The 18628-nt window shown below is 45.1% G+C and overlaps 1 protein-coding gene across 2 annotated transcripts in view; it reads right to left on the bottom strand.

Annotated features, from left to right (window-relative positions):
- Window positions 1-9469: 9469 nt before the first annotated feature.
- Window positions 9470-18628, bottom strand: part of LOC139758155 (extracellular serine/threonine protein kinase four-jointed-like) — a 240876-nt gene continuing 231717 nt past the window's right edge. For both annotated transcript variants that reach the window (XM_071679312.1, XM_071679311.1), the window contains one exon: window positions 9470-15752. In XM_071679312.1, the coding sequence (XP_071535413.1) occupies window positions 14297-15706 (1410 nt within the window). In that variant the 5' untranslated portion in view covers window positions 15707-15752 and the 3' untranslated portion in view covers window positions 9470-14296. The remainder of the gene's footprint in view (window positions 15753-18628) is intronic.

Below are 18628 nucleotides of genomic sequence, written 5' to 3'. Positions count from 1 at the left end.
CATACCGTCGTGTTCAAGGGTTGTACCGTCGTGTTCAAGGACTGTACCGTCGTGTTGAAGGGTCCTACAGACGTGTTCAAGGATCGTACCGTCATGTTCAAGGGTCCTACCGTCGCGTTCAAGGATCGTGCCGTCATGTTCAAGGGTCCTACCGTCGTGCTCAAGGATCGTACCGTCGTGTTCAAGGATCGTCCCCTCGCACTCAGGGGCGTCGTGCCGTAGCGCCTACATATACATGTTTACCAAATGGCGTCCTAGCTTCGTCTCTTCGATGTATATCAACTGACTTATATTTCTCTCTTGTGTCTCCCCTGATGATGTGATTATTACACGAAAGTGCACTTGGGAACTTTTCGTGTTTCATTTTCCCCGTGGACTCATAGGAATACCGAGTGTGTATCCTATTGCCACATCAACATTCAGCCCAGGAGACGGTGTTGCGTTCGTGATGAAGACATTACAACCCACATCCAACCCAGGCGACGAGCCACGCTCGCCAGGCAGTCGCTCCTCGTAGGTAAGTGTGTAGGGTGATAGATCCTCGTTGATCTCCGTTGCCACCTGAAGAAGGGAGGGGAGGTAGCACCTCCTCTCGCCCTTCGTCTACAGTATTGCTCAAGATGTTTCCTTTGTCTCTGTAGTTCTTTGTACCTACAGTGGTTAAGTTAAAGTTCTTCTTTCGGGTTGAGATTATATATATATATATATATATATATATATATATATATATATATATATATATATATATATATATATATATATATATATATATATACATGCAGATGTGTATGTTTCTTGATGCACTAGCTTGTAAGGTGGCAATAAAATCAGCCATCACCATTTCATACACTTTATTACAAAAATCTACAAATTATTTACAATAATTAGGATATAACATATGAATGTATATACATTATACACATTTTCTATGAGTACATTGATTCTTTTTAATTTGATCCCATCAATTTCCTGACCGTTTTTTGGCAAAATTCACTTTTAATAACACTTTGGTGCCAGAATACCTTAAGATGATCATTTTTCTCTTCGATTATATATATATATTTCTTTTTTTTTTGATAAGTGCTCAAAAATTTCCTTATCTATTTGAGATTATAATGTTTTTTTTATACATTGCATTATATTTATCAAAAACGAATACTTTTGTGATATAAATATTGGCTTCAGTTCACATTTTTTTAATTGGAATTCTCAAGGTATAAAAATACATAGTCTTTCTGTTTATATATATATATATATATATATATATATATATATATATATATATATATATATATATATATATATATATATATATATATATATATATATATATATATACATGAGTGAATAAATCCCCGAAACTGAAATAGCTATAATCTTTTCTCCCCAATAATAATAATAATGATTATATATATATATATATATATATATATATATATATATATATATATATATATATATATATATATATATATATATATATATATATATATATATATATATATACTTACACCAATATATGCCATAGTTTTCTTATTATTATATCTTGTGACATGTTATTCGTTCTATACATATCTCACAATATACAGATGAAATGCAAATATAGTATCATAGTGAGAGTATGACTCTCTCTCTCTCTCTCTCTCTCTCTCTCTCTCTCTCTCTCTCTCTCTCTCTCTCTCTCTCTCTCTCTCTCTCTCAACGTTTAATTCAACAAGATTTTAAAAATATATTTGATACACTCATACAAAACACTTATCATACATAGGATATACAGTGCTATACACAAGTCTGCCCTCAATATAACGACGCCAGACACACTTGCCTACTGCCACCTGTTCTTACGAATCAAGATCTTTTCTTTTTTTTTGGCAGGGGGGGGGGGCCGGCTGGGGTCATGTACTGCACTTTTTTTTTTGTGGGGGTCATAAACTTTAGTTACATTATCTCTGGGTCATGAGCTATTGTTTTATATTTTTGAGGGATCAGGATCTGTAGCGATCCTCTTTTTGGGGGGAGGTGAGGACGGGAGGACTGTCGTAAACTGTGGCAATGCCTTTTTTTATTTGGGGTCAAAAACTGAAACGATACTTTTTTTTTTCCTTTTTTTTGGCGGGGCGGAGGAGGGGAAGGTTGGCTTGGTTTTGAAAAAATGCTCGTAATGATAGACTCTTTTTCAGTGACTGTTAACTATTATTATTTCGAGAACTGTAACCCATTCTGATTTCAGAAAACGATGAATATGCTTGTTATGTTTTTTGTAAACTCTCTCTCTCTCTCTCTCTCTCTCTCTCTCTCTCTCTCTCTCTCTCTCTCTCTCTCTCTCTCTCTCTCTCCTCCGCTGCTGTTGGCCTCTGCACCATTCATAATGAAGTGTCGTATTATTACTTCTTCATATATATATATATATATATATATATATATATATATATATATATATATATTGTCTCTTCTCCCTAGTCATGACCATCATCATTACTCGTGTAATATCTACCAAACAAGACTGAACATCAAGATACATCACCTCCTCTCACTCACCATCGTACACTTAACCATTGTTTACTCTAACCAATTACTTCTCTCAGAGATACGCTCCTGCCCTGCTCGGCACATGACCCTTATCTCATTATGCAAGAGGCATTCTAAGTCGTCCCATCTCGTGTGAGAATTAGGTCAACTACTTAGATCAAGTGACGTATCCACTCACATTATCATGAGTGTACCTAGACTTGTCTTACACTCGTATCTTACACAATAGAAAGTAATTGTTTAAGCTAATCATTTTCTTTCTTTCTTTACTGATTACTTTTGATATTAAGAAAATTGAAAAAAGTATAAAAGATATGCAATAATTCATCAAAAAAGAAATGATTCTGAGTATTTAGTAATGAGGAATCTTACATAGTTTTTTGAACAGTTGTCTTATGAATGGGAATTACCTTGAATATCAGAGTAATTACCTTGAATATCAGAGTAATTACCTTGAATATCAGAGTAATTACCTTGAATATCAGAGTAATTACCTTGAATATCAGAGTAATTAGAAACCTTCTTACATAGATTTCTAAACAGGTGTCTTATGAAAAGTCAATTACTTTCATATTTCTTAAGGACATGGCATTATGTAATCATGGGTCATAGGCCTAGTGAGAGTATATGTATATATGACCTTAAAGATAACTTTAGGAAGAATAGATATCTAAGATACCCAGCTGGTGGTCATCACTTGATTATTGACCACCTGAATGACTCGGCATCAACCATCCTTCGAAGGAATGAGGAAGTCCAGATGAGCAGCGAGAGCATACGAGGTCTTCAGATTATAATGTACTCCTGAAGATGGCTGTTCAAGTTCGTGTTTGGTCTCCTATTGGTCGTTGTATAACTTGACCTTAGTGACCTGAATTCCTATTGGCAAACAGCAGGATCGAGACACACAAAAAACCAAGCAACCTTACGGAAACTGAGACGATTGATTGTAATTGAATATTACAAGCTTTTCATTCATTTTGTTCTTTTCTGTAGGTATAAGTAAGTCATCTAATGTTGTAAATTCATTTACAGTAGTCGTATTCAACGCGCCTTTAAGAATACTTTCGTTCACGTGGCACTAAATAAGAAAATGTCTAATGTAGCATTGAATGAAATATGTATTATGACATTCCTATACGAGAATACGTAATATGGTATTTCATTATATACATAATACAGTATTTCTTAAAGGAAACACACTAAAGTTGTACTTCTGTAGGAAAATACATGATAGGATTTTTTTTTCTAGGAAATTACATGACATAGCATTCCTTTAAGAAAAGTACATTGCAGCATTTCTATCAGGAACTACATTGCACATTTAGCATTTCCTTAAGGTTTCATAGAATCACATAAAGAACAGTAAAACTAGGTTATACATCGAGGAATATATATATATATATATATATATATATATATATATATATATATATATATATATATATATATATATATATATATATATAATCCATTTAAGAACAACCTATTCAAATCTATTCTTTTCACAAAATCCCATTACGTGAAATAAGATGTACCAAACAAATCCCAGACACAATACATTGGAATAATTACAATGAACAAGAACATAATCTATTGAACAACAGAACACTGGATAATCAGATTAATTCAAGAAATATATATAGTTAAAGCAATGTGATTTACACAGATCAAAAAACATCGACATATACATCTGAATGCAAGACCTAAAAAAAAAATCTATTTCAATGGTGTAGAAAAAATAAATCATATATCTATACGTAAGACTCAACCAAAAGATATTATGTTTGGTAAAAAAAGAATAAATCCCATATATCTAATATACTTTAAAAGGGTATATAAAGAATAAATTCCACATTTCAGTCTGCAAGACGACCCCAGAAAAAAAAATGATAATACCGTACAGTAGTTGAAAGAATAAATCTTCTATATGTTCATACAGGAAGAAAGCGAACCGCTTCGAACCGGGTTCTGGTCAAGAGGGAGTCAAAGTTCCGGCACACAATGCCCCAGCTGGCAGGGGTAACCCGCTACACACCCATGTAAACACAAGGGACGGGCTTGAAGCCCTCCAGGCTCCACTGACTCTCTCTCTCTCTCTCTCTCTCTCTCTCTCTCTCTCTCTGCTGATGTCTAACTATATGTTTGTGTGTGTGTGTGTGTGTGTGTGTGTGTGTGTGTGTGTCCGTCTGTCTGTCTCGAGAGGGGCTCACAGCATTATAGGTCGAGATGGACCGTCTGATTCTCAGCTATGTCCTCTGCGGAGTGTTGAGACAGAGGGAGAGATGGAGAGAATCCAAGGACCCTTGGCCATCTATATACGCCAGGGGTCGTGCTCTAAGGTCGTACCATCGTGCACAAAGGGCGTATCGTCGCCACTCCAACACAGAGACAATGGAGCCAAGAGGAAGCGACAGACCTCCGGCGCTGTCACAACGGGAAGGGAAACCTGACACTCGAGTCAATAAACTCCGTCATTCTCTTTATGCCAGGAGTTGCGCTTCTGGCCCCACACTCGGCCGCCAATCACAGCCGTCTTCTCTGGCATGTGTTTACCTCTCACAAGTCACGAGCCAATCACGGACCTTCTTACAACCACCGCCGCCCCTTCCAGCTGTGAGCAATGAACGCAGACCACGTATAAAAAAAAGATGTATCACATTGATTCTGTATTAACAACCATTTGGATCGTAGAAGTACAACCTTTTACTCTGATTACTCAGTCCCTTTTTCAGAGCTTCATAAAACACACAACTCGTTCTGATAAACCTGGATTCAAACAGACATAAAGGTGTTTGTACACATTGTCCTGTCTGACAAGCATTTGATCCTAAAAATATATGAGTTTACATGAAGATCATTTCAACATTTCTCATTATTCAGTATAGTGTCTGTAACTACATCTCCTAGAAACATCTGAGAAGCAAAATTGAATAAATAGATAAATGTAAAAAAATGTAAATTACAGTTTTCATTATTCACTCATTTATCACAAGTTTAAACAAAATTTCTGATGTGTACCTTTTCACATTTTGATAAATCAAATATAGTTTACATTTCATTAACAGATGTGGCATCATATTACATTATTTCAACATATGATCAGTTGATTGCTCAGTTAATCAAACACGTACCAGATAATTTTGTTAACAATACATAATTTATTATTGATAACTACTCAAGGAGTGATTTACACTTGCATGTCATAGTATAAAACTACAGGGAGCAGGTGTGGAGCTGAGACACACTCATATATTAGGTTACAGGCACCAAGTGTGGAGCTAAGATGCAGTCATACGGGTACAGGTAGCAGGTGTGGAGCTTACGTACAGTCATACATAAGGTTGCATGGAACAGGTGTAGACAGGTGTCATATATAAGGCTACAGGGAGCAGCAGGTGTGTACCTTAGCTGCTGTCAAGGCTACAGGAAACAGATGTTTAGATATTCATCTCCGCGTTCTTTCTTGTCAGAGAGAGAGAGAGAGAGAGAGAGAGAGAGAGAGAGAGAGAGAGAGAGAGAGAGAGAGAGAGAGAGAGAGAGAGAGAGACAGACAGACAGACAGACAGACAGAGAGATCATAAACAGGAGGATAAAGGGAAGGAGATTAGAACTAGGAGAGAAGTAATTCACTTTGGACTAGGAAGAAAAGAAATAAAGGAAAGTTGAAAAAGGACCCGAAGAGAAGAACAAAGAGAAAAAATTTAGTAAATAAAACGAAGACGAGGAAAGGATAAGAACAGAGAAGAATTTATAAAAAAGAATAAATTTTTTGTGCTACTTAATCTCCGTTGTGCTAAGGACTTTTTATTTTTCATAGTATTACCCAGCCAATGTCTTCGACCCTTTCTTTTCCCAGGGGAGCCTCGAACGCTTCCAAATGCCTTGAAGCAAGTCTAGCAGAAACTTTGTGTCGCCCTCCAACATCCTCCCAATAATTTACGAGGGTTACTAGAGTGTAAATCATCTGTAAATGACTCACGAAGTTCCTGTGTAAATCGTGATTTATACATAGTACTGTATCTTCCCCCCACCCCCACCCCCAATTTACAACCGTAATTCCTCAGTGTTGCAAAACACTGTAAGAAACTTTATATCAATAGTAGAATCCATGAAAGGACATTTAATACTCCTTGTTTACAAGATGATATCTGTTATCGTTATCTTAAAAGATAACAAGATGAGCCTTTTACCTTTCCAACCACAAGGAGGAGAGGCCCTGGGGTGGTATATCTGGGGTGTCATATATGGGTGTATTTAAGGTGTTATCTGTCAGGTATCTAAGGTGTTATCTATGGATGTATCTGTGATGTTATCTGTAAGGTATCTGAGGTGTTATCTGTGTGGTCTGAGGTGTTTTCTATGATGTATCTGTGGTGTTATCTGTAAGGTATTTGAGGTGTTTTCTATGGGGTATCTAAGGCGTTATCTTTGAGGTATCTGAGGTGTTATCTTTGAGATGTCTAAGGCGTTATCTTTGAGGTATCTGAGGTGTTATCTGTGTGGTCTGAGGTGTTTTCTATGATGTATCTGTGGTGTTATCTGTAAGGTATTTGAGGTGTTTTCTATGGGGTATCTAAGGCGTTATCTTTGAGGTATCTGAGGTGTTATCTTTGAGATGTCTAAGGCGTTATCTTTGAGGTATCTGAGGTGTTATCTTTGTAGATATATGAGGTGTTATCTGTGTAGGGACTGAAGTGTTATATGTGTGGCATCCACAATGCTAAATTACCTCGCTGAGGTCTCGAAACCCCAATCAGGTCTCGAGTTACCCGTCAGAGGGTCTCTAAGCACCCATCAGGTCTCAAAGTTCTCGTCAGGTCTCGGTGTGCTCGTAAGAAGTTTTGATACACTCGTCAGGAAGGTCTCGAGGCACCCGTCACAGGCCTCTGGGTAACCTCCGGGAGGTCTCGAAACACCCGTCACATTTTTGACATACCCGTCAGTAAGGTCTCGCAGTACCGACCAGGATGTGATGTACACCCTTCAGGAGGTCTCGAAGTATCTGCTAGGTCTCGCAGTGCCCATCAAGAGATTTCGAAGTGCCTGTCAGGTCTCGAGGTACATCCGACAGGGTATCCCGATGTACGTACCAGGTCTCGCGGTACCTGAAAGGGGTCTCAAAACACCTACCAGGTCTCAAGATAGATACCCAGAGGTCTCACGGTGCCCGTCTGGAGGTCTCGAAGCAATTGCCAGGTCTCGAAATAACCGTCAGGAAATCTCGATGTACCCGGTTTTGGCTATAGGGTACCCATTTGGAGGTCTCGTCGCACCCGTTTCGATGTTTCGTATTTCCATTGAGGTCTCGAAGTATATCCTAGAGACCTCTTAGGTCTCGAGACACACCGCCAGTCAGTAGGTCTCGCGATACATACGATATATATATATATATATATATATATATATATATATATATATATATATATATATATATATCATCCAACAGGAAGAATAGGTGGAAGGCAAGTGGGGTTAAGTCGGTCAGACGGTCTCGAGCAAGCCGTTGCTACCGAGAGAGAGAGAGAGAGAGAGAGAGAGAGAGAGAGAGAGAGAGAGAGAGAGAGAGAGAGAGCGAGACCCCCGCCAGGCCTTATAGTAGTGTGTTCTTCATGTTAATTGCGAGACCCCCCTAGTGTACAGAGCTCCTCGCTGCTTATCGCTTAACTAGCTGCATACCTAGCATAGGGGCGTATATATAGGAGGGGGGGGGGGGGTCAGGCCGGAGCCCACAGCCCCTCTCTCTCTCTCTCTCTCTCTCTCTCTCTCTCTCTCTCTCTCTCTCTCTCTCTCTCTCTCTCTCTCTCTCTCTCTCTCTCTCATATCCCGCCCCGTACGGATACATAGGTATACACGGACGGTCCCTCTTCTCTTCTTTACTTTTTATTTTTTGCGTGTGTTTCTTTTTTTTATATAAGTGTAAGTAACTATAGAGTGTACGAGGGGGGGGTCAAGAGCGAGCGCAGGTACCCCTGGCTTATGCTCCCGGCCCGTTCCTTAACCCGCCCACCGCTACCCTAACACCGCCATATATATATATATATATATATATATATATATATATATATATATATATATATATATATATATATATATATATATATATATAAAGGCTTAGCATCTGGCCTGCAAGTCGTTGAGCTTAACGACAGTGCCATGCAGAGATGTGGCGTTTAACGATCGTTAGGGAAATACCCCGTGCTGCTCTGACCAGGGTGGGGTTTACCTCGCCGACGCAGAGCAGAAAAAAAAGAAATAATATTGATTCCGAATGTAAGGTTTTTTCGCGCGACGCTGGGCGTGCAGACCTAACCCATCTACATCTTATTACCAGCTCCTCACCTTGTCGTGGCGTGGGGGAGGTGGTGGTTAGCGATTGTGGTGGTTGTGGTCGTCGTAGTAGTAGTAGTGTTACTGGTAGTTGTGCTGGTTGTGCTGGTTGTAGTGGTAAGGGGTAGTAGTGCTAGTGATGAGGGTGATGCTGGTATGTTGTGATTGTGGTAGTAGTAGTAGTTTAGTAGTGCTATTGGCGAGGGTGATAGTGGTAGTTGTGGTAGTTCTAGTGGCAATAGTGAGAATGGTGGTGGTGTTCGTGGCTGGTGGTGCAGGGGTAGTAGTGATGAGAGTGGTACGTGGCAAAGACCATGCAATAACTCACCTTAAGGGACAGAGGTAATGGTTCATGTAGTGTTGTGAGGGATCATGTGAAATTGGGTGGCACTGTGGTATGAAACACCCACTCCCCTCCCTCCGTCCGTTCACACACACACACACACACACACACACACACACACTACATACCATGGCATCACGTGTTGCTGGCTTCTCCCATAACCCCCCCATATCCATTATGGGAGCCTCCATACACTCTCGTCACCACACCAGCTATAAGATCCAGTGGCTCTACGAAGAGAAAAGAATTCAGTTCCTTTATGAAGGCTAGATCTCTCTCTCTCTCTCTCTCTCTCTCTCTCTCTCTCTCTCTCTCTCTCTCTCTCTCCCGCGATGCTTCTCGCTCGACACACATGCTCCTCTCCACCCAGGGCCCCCACCGCCCGCACCCAGCGGCCCCGTAAATACGGCATAGCGAGGTTGAAATCGCCGTCCAATTTAAGGCCTTGCGCCCCTGGCGACGTCTTTCAGGGTAGCGAGTTCGAGCGGTGGGGGCCACCGCCCTAGCTCGGTCCCTCGGCCCAGTTGGGGAGGACCCCCCCATACCAGCTGTGTCAACCCAGAGGGGTCTCTGAGGGGGTCTTTCCTCTCAGCTATGTCAACTTAGAGGGTCTCTGAGGGTTCTCTCCTCAGCTATGTCAACTTAGAGGGGTCTCTGAGGGCCTTCCTCATCTCAGCAGTGTTAACCTAGAGGGTCTCTGAGGGTTCTCTCCTCAGCTATGTCAAGTCGAGGGGGTCTCTGAGAGCCCTCTCCTCACAGCTATGTCAACGTAGATGGTCTCTAAGGGCCCTCTCCTCACAGCTATGTCAACGTAGATGGTCTCTAAGGGCCCTCTCCTCACAGCTATGTCAACGTAGATGGTCTCTGAGGGCCCTCTCCTCAGCTATGTGAACCTACATGGTCTCTGAGGGTTCTGGTCTCTCAGTTGTATCAACCTTGAGGGTCTTCTGAGTATTCACAGGCTTAGAAGAGTTTCAAGATCACATGTGCACCATGAGGGGAAGATTCAATACTACAGTGTAGAAGCGAGTGGGATTTTAGTGCCCGAGATAAAATAAGTTGCCATGAGGACGACTCGATTCACCGTAACTCCGTTGATAACGACGGTAAGAGGACTCGAACATAATGATACGACGCTCGCCAACAGTACTACCCTTGGGTATGATGGTATACGTCCACCGAGGAAGTATAAGGGCGTAGGGGACCCATATCCCACTCTGATCCTTGGTCACTATCATACCTACATCCATACCACCACCACCGCCGCCACCCCTCTCTCTCTCTCTCTCTCTCTCTCTCTCTCTCTCTCTCTCTCTCTCTCTCTCTCTCTCTCTCTCTCTCTCTCTCTCTCTCTCTCTCCCTTACCCAGGGGGAGGGCGCGGGTCTCGGGGCGATGCATACGTATGTCTGTTAATGCAGATGTCTGACATGTGAGCATCGAGCGAGCTCTCCCGAGCTGCGTTCAGTCCCTCCTCTCCCTCCTCTCCTCCTGACTTCGAACTCGAATCTTTTGTTTAAAAGAGAATAAATAAAAAAAGCCTTTGAACAATTCTAAGCTTCAGACTTTTTCTTCTTTTTCTCGTTATCTTGATTATGTATCTTCTCGTTCTTCACCCGTTCATCGTAACAGAAACATGACTGAGACATGTCTTTTTTTTACGTCTTTTCATGACCTATAGATAGATTTATGCATCTAACTATATCATACAATAGTAACTGTATCTCTGTGGATAAAAACCCATACAATATTCAATTTTCCTTTTCTCTCTTTCTTTCAGGATCTTCACTCTTCTTTCCCTCATTTTGTTCAATATCTACCATGTATCTATGAATACTTTCCCATTCATATCTTTGAATATCTATAGATGAAATTTCTTTTGGGGGAAAAATCTCTTCTCCACATTCACCATTTTGAAACGAGAGATGATTTTGATTCTTTTGAGTTGTTCGTTGCCACATCGACCACAGCTTAACCGAGTAGCTTATCTTACCTGTGGCCGCTTGTGACCTCATGCATCCTAGTCTGTGACCCTTAACGGTCGAGGTCAAAGGTCACAGCATTAGCCATACCAGAGAGTCGTACCGTCGTGCTCAAGGATCGTAACGTCGTGTTCAGGGGGTCGTACCGTCGTGCTCAATAGGGTTAATGGGGTACCGAGGACCTCATCATAGGATACGCCAGTCATTAACTACCAGACTACATATGATAGTGTACCGTGCGACCAACCAACCATCCAGACAGGGCATCCAGCCAGCCCAACAGGCCTGGTCGTTCCATACGGGACGACCAGACCTTGGCCAGCTCGACCTGATGGTGGTACCATAAGGTGCTGGGGAGGCGGGGGGCGCTCCCAACCAACTGAGTCATATGGTACCTCACTCTGTCAACACTAGACAGCCATTAAGTCACTCCCTAGATGGACTGGGAACAGGTCAGTACTCTCCATAAAGTGGCTGGTCATATGGTCACATTGAGGTTATATTATCAGCCGGGGATGTGGAGGCCCAGTCCCGACCATCACTTGCTATTAGCAGATGTCCAAGTGGATGACTTGCTCGGCGACACTCCTCCAAGATGTCCACTTGGGACGTCTGCCATAGGAGCAAATGATGGGTCTGCTGTGTGGGGAGGAGGGGAGGCACCTCGACCTCCATATAGAAGACTGGTGATGTATCTCACTATGGCCATACCACCAGGCAATACCGGCCTGGTCCCTGCCACTATCCCAGGTATTTTGACCTTCAGCCACTCCCTAGTACTATTCCACCACTCCCTTTCGTCCTTGTCTACCACTCCCTACTACTATTCTACCACCACCCCCTTTTGATCCTTGTCTACCGCTTACCCTGGTACCACTCTACCAATGAGCCAGGTAGTAGTGTGGGGAAGATACTGTCCAGCTGTGGCATGTCGTCTACCACTATTACCAACAGTCACTGACCTCAACAAACACACAGACACACACACCACAATCTCGTATTATAAGAAGGGAATTAATTTTCTCAGAACTAAGGGCCTCTATGCCCAGTCCCGGAGGCTGACGAAGGTAAAAGAGACGCCTGAAATCCCTAAAAGTCTTATTGTCGTCCTCGATTTCGTCAGCGAAGTCTGAGTAATCCAATGGTGTTTTGTGGACTGGATATTTCAATCAAGATGTCTCCCAACTTGCAAAAGAAAAATGTTGAGTAACGAATATATTCTTGTAACAAGTCTTCAATAATCCTGTAGCTAACACCCCCCACTCTCCTCCTCCTCCCCTCCTTTATATGAACTTGTAGCCCGTCCTGCCATGCAGCTGTAGCTGGCCCATCTATCCCCCCTACACCCCCACACAACACCCACCAGTACCTGAGGTTGTAGCCGACCAATGGTGGTTCCCGCAGCGACAACTGCAACCCGAGGGAGGGAGGAGGAGGGGAAGGGAGGGAGGGAGACGCAATTGCCTCCTGCCTGAATGGCGAGTGTCGGAATTTAGGCCCCGCGTGTGAGGAGTGTAAGCTGTCGAAGCTTCGATCCGCTTTCGTGGCAAATGCTTTGCTCGAGGCCCCACGTACCCACCTACTGCCAAGTCCTCTCTGGAGATTAAGAGCACCTTCGTGAGAGAAAGCCACAAGGTAGACATGGAAAGCAGAGAGAAGACACGAGTGTAACTGCAGGAGTGATGAAAAAAAAAAATAGAAGCGCTCGGCAACTGCTGAGTCTTCAACCTATAATCATGGGCAACCAACTCCGCCTGCCCGAAGACTGCCTCTCCTCCAGCTTGAATTTACACCTAAGTCAATACGCGTCTCCCTAACATTACTGGAACGCTGGAGAGGATGCATACGCTCCCTTACGACTGTATGGTGACGTGCCATCGATATCATGTGAACGTGATGTGTTAAACGAGAGTAAAACTATGGACGGAGTCTTGTAAAGAGCGCCTTGAGACCGAAGATGCCCGAGGTGGATCGCCAATGTACGAAACGCAATACAACCCAGCCAATACCACCTCCAACCCCCGGACATTGACGTGATTCACAGGGTAAGGGAGACCATTATCATCTACCCCCAGAGAGAGATATATACGTGGTTACAAGCCCTAGACATTGGGGGAGCGGGATGTGATACACATAACAGTCAGGCAAGTAAGAATGGCTTACATGGACGGGAGAATGAAGAGAGGTTTTTAGCCTTCTTGTCTTTGTACAGAGGCGGTTCTCGCCCGCAAGACAGTGGGGGTAACCAATGAGCTGCGCGCGCATGGTTTCCGCACCTCTGACAACCAAACAAGTGATTAGCGGAGATGCCAGTACAGTCTGCTTCGTTATCTTTTTCCTCGTTTTCTTTTCTTTTTTTTTGGGGGGCGTTCGTGGGAAATTCTTTGAGATCCGTCGAGCGACGAACAGATGAAGAAGTCGTCGGCAATCTCCACTCACCACACTCCACTGGTGACGTCACTGCACGAATGGTCATGGCGTCACTACACGAATGAGGATCGTCGAAGTCTATGTCGTCCGTGACGTCACACCAGCATATATATATATATATATATATATATATATATATATATATATATATATATATATATATATATATATATATATTCTCTACCCATTCGTGTACACATCCAGGACCTCACTGTAGACAACTGATTACATACGAGATCTACCTTGTAGAAATGTGTACACACACACGCACACACTACTTCTGGCGTCACATAAGCCGTGTATACACACGCACACGTACACACGTAATCAGTGACGTGGCGGTGCACGTACGTACGTCCGTCCCTCGCTATCACGCACTGCGCAGCGCACCAGGACGGATTGTGTGTATTTTGGGTGGGTGCGGCTGCGTGGAGGGCGGGCGAGGCGAGGTGAGGTGCTCCCCAGGAGGCCGCGCGGGCACGCCTGCTTCGAAGAGCCCGTGGGCGTGGCGGGCGTGGGAGCCGACGCCCATAACAATATCACAGGCCAGGCGGGCGGGCGGGCGGGCGTCGACGACGGCCGAGGCAACGGCCGGTCCCCTCCGCCACCCACCTCCCTCCTCCTCCTCCTTCACCGACACGTATTTTTGGCTTCGCGTGAGGCTGAGGGAGCTGCCAGCCAGCCTCATGAGTTCATGTACATCTTCTCACATTTTGAGACCTGTTTGTGCACCGTCTGGAGCCGCTCGTTCAGGATCTTCACAGACTTGTCTGGGATGGGAGGCAGGTAATCCTGCAGGTCTGGCTCGTGTCTGCGAAACATCTTCCGCAGCCGCTGCCCCACGTCCCGGCTGGCCACAAGCTGTCGCACCCGCTCCACCGTCGACCGCCGGAAGACGCAGAGCGCCTGCAGCAGCGAGGCATGGAAGGTCTCGTACTTGTCGAGGAGCCGGTAGCCGTGCAGGAGGCCGGACTCGTTGTCCAGGAAGACGAGGAGGCCAGAGGTGGCGTGTCGAGCCAGGTTGTGGGCTGGAGCCTCCATCATGCTGGGGTTCCACTGCATGTTGTACAGGTTGTTGACCACGCGGTCCAGGTTGGCAGTTAGGTAGTCGAAAATTATGAGGTCGGACCACTGGGCCAACTCGGCCAGCGCGGCCAAGTCTCGTGGGTCTCGCTCCTCCACGTCCAGCGGATGCAGACGTCGGCGGGAGGACCTGAGAGGCGCGGGAATGAAGGCAGGCGCCAGGCCTTCCACGTACCGGGTCATCACGACGGGTCGCTCCTCCGCCCACTGCGCCAGGGCTAGCTGGCTCCCCACGCCCGCCCACTGCCACGCCCCCGCCCGCACCACGCCCAGGGCCGAGGGCGGCACGTTCGTTAGCCCCAGGAGTCGGCTCAGGTAGAAGCTGAAGATCTCGCCCTGGATCTGGTCATAGTTCTGGCGGTAGCGGCAGCAGGACTGCGTTCCGTTCTCAAAGGTCAGGAGACGGTTCTGCATGCGACCACACCCCTCCTGCAGCCGCACCACTGGCTGACGACGGATGAACTTCCTCCAGGCGTCGAGCTCGTGGTCTGGGAAGCCTGGGGGCAGCGCTGCCTCTACTGCGGCGCCCCAGTAGACCTCGTCCACCAGCAGCGCCGCCCCTTCCTCTACGTCTGGAGCGTCGCGTTCTGGTCCCGCCCACCCGCTGCTGTTAGCTGCCGTAGCGCCGCCGCCGCCGGGTGGCACGCTGCTGGAGGTGGCACTGCTGCTGGCGGCGGCAGGCGGGGCCCACGTGTGTAACGGAGCTGAGAGGCCATGGCCGCTCTCCCCGACGATGCTGGCCCCTTCCACCGCCTCCTCCGCCTTCTGCTGCTGCTGTTGTTGTTGTTGCTGCTGCTGCTGCTGGGGAAGAGCGAGGGGCGGCGTGGACAGCACCAGGGGCAAGGTGACACCGACGGCGACGCCTAGCAGGAAGGCGACGGTGGCAGCGGCGAGGCATACGAGGCGGGAGGCTCTCGAGGGGAGCGGTGGGGAGGGCAGCGGGATGCTGAGGGAGCCGGTCTCCACCTTCATGTTGTCGCCCCGGCCACGGAACACCAGCCCCTCCACCATCACCCAGACCCACCTCACTGCGCCACCATCACACGCGCCTCACCACCTGCAGGAGACAGACAGACACACGTAAATAAGATAGGACATTACCCACCACACCCACACGATGGCTCGAACTCACCTCCTGCATGAGTTGCGGTGACTAGAATGTTTCTAGCCCACAAGCCACCCCACCCTCAGCCAGGTCCTGACGGCACTGAACCTATGGAAGGAAAATTTGGTAATTACTGTAACTGCAGTCTCTCCCCCTCACACCTCCTCACGACCTGTAAACCAAGATGTTGATGTAGACTCGAAAGTCACAGAAAATTCTTGGTCCAGAAAATTTCTAGGTCCAGCGGAATAAAACACATATGAGATGAACATAATACACAGAAGTGCATGTATCTATGTCCTTAAACAACCATGAATACACACCAAGTATACATAAAAACAGATCACATAAAAAAGCACAGAAAAACGGTCTAAACCAAGACACCCACACATAGAAATGTATTAATGTACATGACTTCGATGCACATCTACCCCCGCGAAAGTAATGAGGAAAAGACTTAAGAAATTAATAAGTTCCTCAGTTGTTTGATCTCTTGACTCTTACGAGGTAGGTAGGTTATACGAAGGAGGAGGAAATGACAAGGATACTGAGGAATTCATAGGTCTGATGTTCGAAGACAGAGGGAAGAATTATAACGGTCAATATTCATGTGGCCAGTCTTCACACAGAAGCTACAGGAAGCAGCAGCAGTCATATACGTTGTCATAGGTCCAAGTCCCGGCGACGTGGACGCACTCAGACAGCTCACATGAGCAGTGGCCGAAATGATAAGTCGAGAACAGACAGACGGCAGCAACATCACGGTGTGTATAGACGAATGGTTGGAGAGACGTAATGTCTGGAGAAGTGATCGGGCGGAAGGCTCTTAATTCCATTCTGGCTAACAGAGACGTGGAAGAGGATCCAATCTATGTGAGCAGGACTCCATACCAGGAGAATACAACCCCGAGTAAATATGAAACTGCTGCTCACGAGAAAAAATGATCACCAACACAACATGGGCAAGTTTTAGAAAGCAGAGTTTGTGATGTTTACTGTTTCGTTTCCAGGAGAGAGTAGAGGAAATAATCATGCATACCACGTTTCTATTGTCAGAGGGTTGATATGCACTGTTTTCAAATCAGAGAAACAATTGAGTGACATTTAGAAAGATTTGTAGTTAGAACATTTCTTTTAGCACTAATGAACTGAACCAGATTGCTGTTTTCCTTGATCTGGGGATGTTTTACGAGTCCGAATTGAGAGCAAAGACATGTTCAGAGCGGAGAAAAAAAAAGAGAGTTTTAAAGAAAGAGGAGGAAGGAAGGGGAGTTGAAATGAAGTGTATAAAGTGGTGTCATCAACGTAAGGGTGAATAGTGATAGATACTGAAGGAAGGAGATCAATTCTGGAGGAAAGAAAGAGAGTTGGTGATAGGACAGAACCTTGAGGAACACCTGTGTTGATAGCATACACACCATTTTACTTTATGGAACATTACCCCTTTAGTATGGCGATGCGACCCTTGGGTACGACGGTATGACCCCCCGCTTATGATGGCCCGGCCTTTAGACACGACCCTTAAGGGTAAGGATCCAGGACAAACCACGATACCCAAAAAAGGGTCGTCCTCGAGACTCATAATGTACTGCAAAAGGGTCGTAACTCTGTGGCCAGGATCTGTACCACCGTTCGTGCTTGTGGCTCGTAAGTTTCATGGGTCGGATCGCCCAAGAAGTTAATAAAAGAACATTCTTCCCTCCCTCAACACCCTCCCACTTCATCCCCCCCCACACTGCACCCCAACCCAATCACATCTGCTCCCTGTGAGCCAAAGTCTGGTGCCAAACGAAAAAGAAACGAAAGACACAGTGTAAAAAAACAAGGTTTACCCCCCCCCCCCCCCCGACCTTAATAGACAATTATAATATTTTGAACGTCCGCAGAGCCTGGGGGGAGCGAACGTACCAAACAATCAAGGTAATTAGTCCCGCGGGTTACATGGAGCTCGGACAAACACCAGTGGTTGCTGGTTTAAGCACATGACATTCATATTTTGGTCGTGCAACCGAGGAGGTTTAAGGAAGGAGGGATCTCATGCCAGACTCGACCAAATTGGGTTGTCTTTATTTTTTTTTCTTAATGTGTTCCAAGTCGTTGGTATAAATGATAATGACTCTTGGTATGTAAGCTGCTATTTAAGGTACTGGTTATCAGAGCGTACATGGGAAGGATAGATGATAGAAGACCCGATGGTCTATGAAGATATTTTCTTGAGAACAGTACATGGGAAGAACAGAGAACAGAAGACCTGATGGTCTATGACGAGGTTATCTGCTGGAGGACAATGCACGAGAAGGACAGATAGCAGAAGACCTGATGGTCTATGGCGAGGGTGTCTGCTGGAAGACATCGCATGAAAAGGACAGATAACAGAAGACCTGATGGTCTGAGACGAGGTTATCTGCTGGAGGAAAGCAAAAGAATTACTACAGTGGAAGAGGACGAAGGCCATGATACAGACGCTCTCTTTCGATGGGTTGGTCACCAGTGGCCTGCCACAAGGCTCTACATGATCGATATGAATAACTTACCAGAAGGACTGGACTCCTACCTGGATATTTTTGCGGAAGATGCCAAGGTCGCGAGGGAGATAAAAAGCGAGGAGGACTTCACCAACCCACTGAAGAACCTAGACAAACTCCTAAGACGACCTGACATATAGCTGGTGAAATCTAACGAGAGAATGTGTGAAGAAAGGAGTATGAGATACAGGGAAGGAAGACTTCGATGTGTGTATCATCATCTAGTACGAACTGAGCTACAAGAACCTGTGTGAGAGAGGGACTTGGGAGTCGACATCGTCCCTAACCTGTCGCCAGGGTTCC

Source organism: Panulirus ornatus, chromosome 29, assembly GCF_036320965.1.
Source record: "Panulirus ornatus isolate Po-2019 chromosome 29, ASM3632096v1, whole genome shotgun sequence".
In the NCBI taxonomy this organism is placed as follows: Eukaryota; Metazoa; Arthropoda; class Malacostraca; order Decapoda; family Palinuridae; genus Panulirus; species Panulirus ornatus.
The sequence above is the reverse complement of the archived record's forward strand: the minus strand, read 5'-3'. Positions and strand labels throughout refer to the sequence as shown.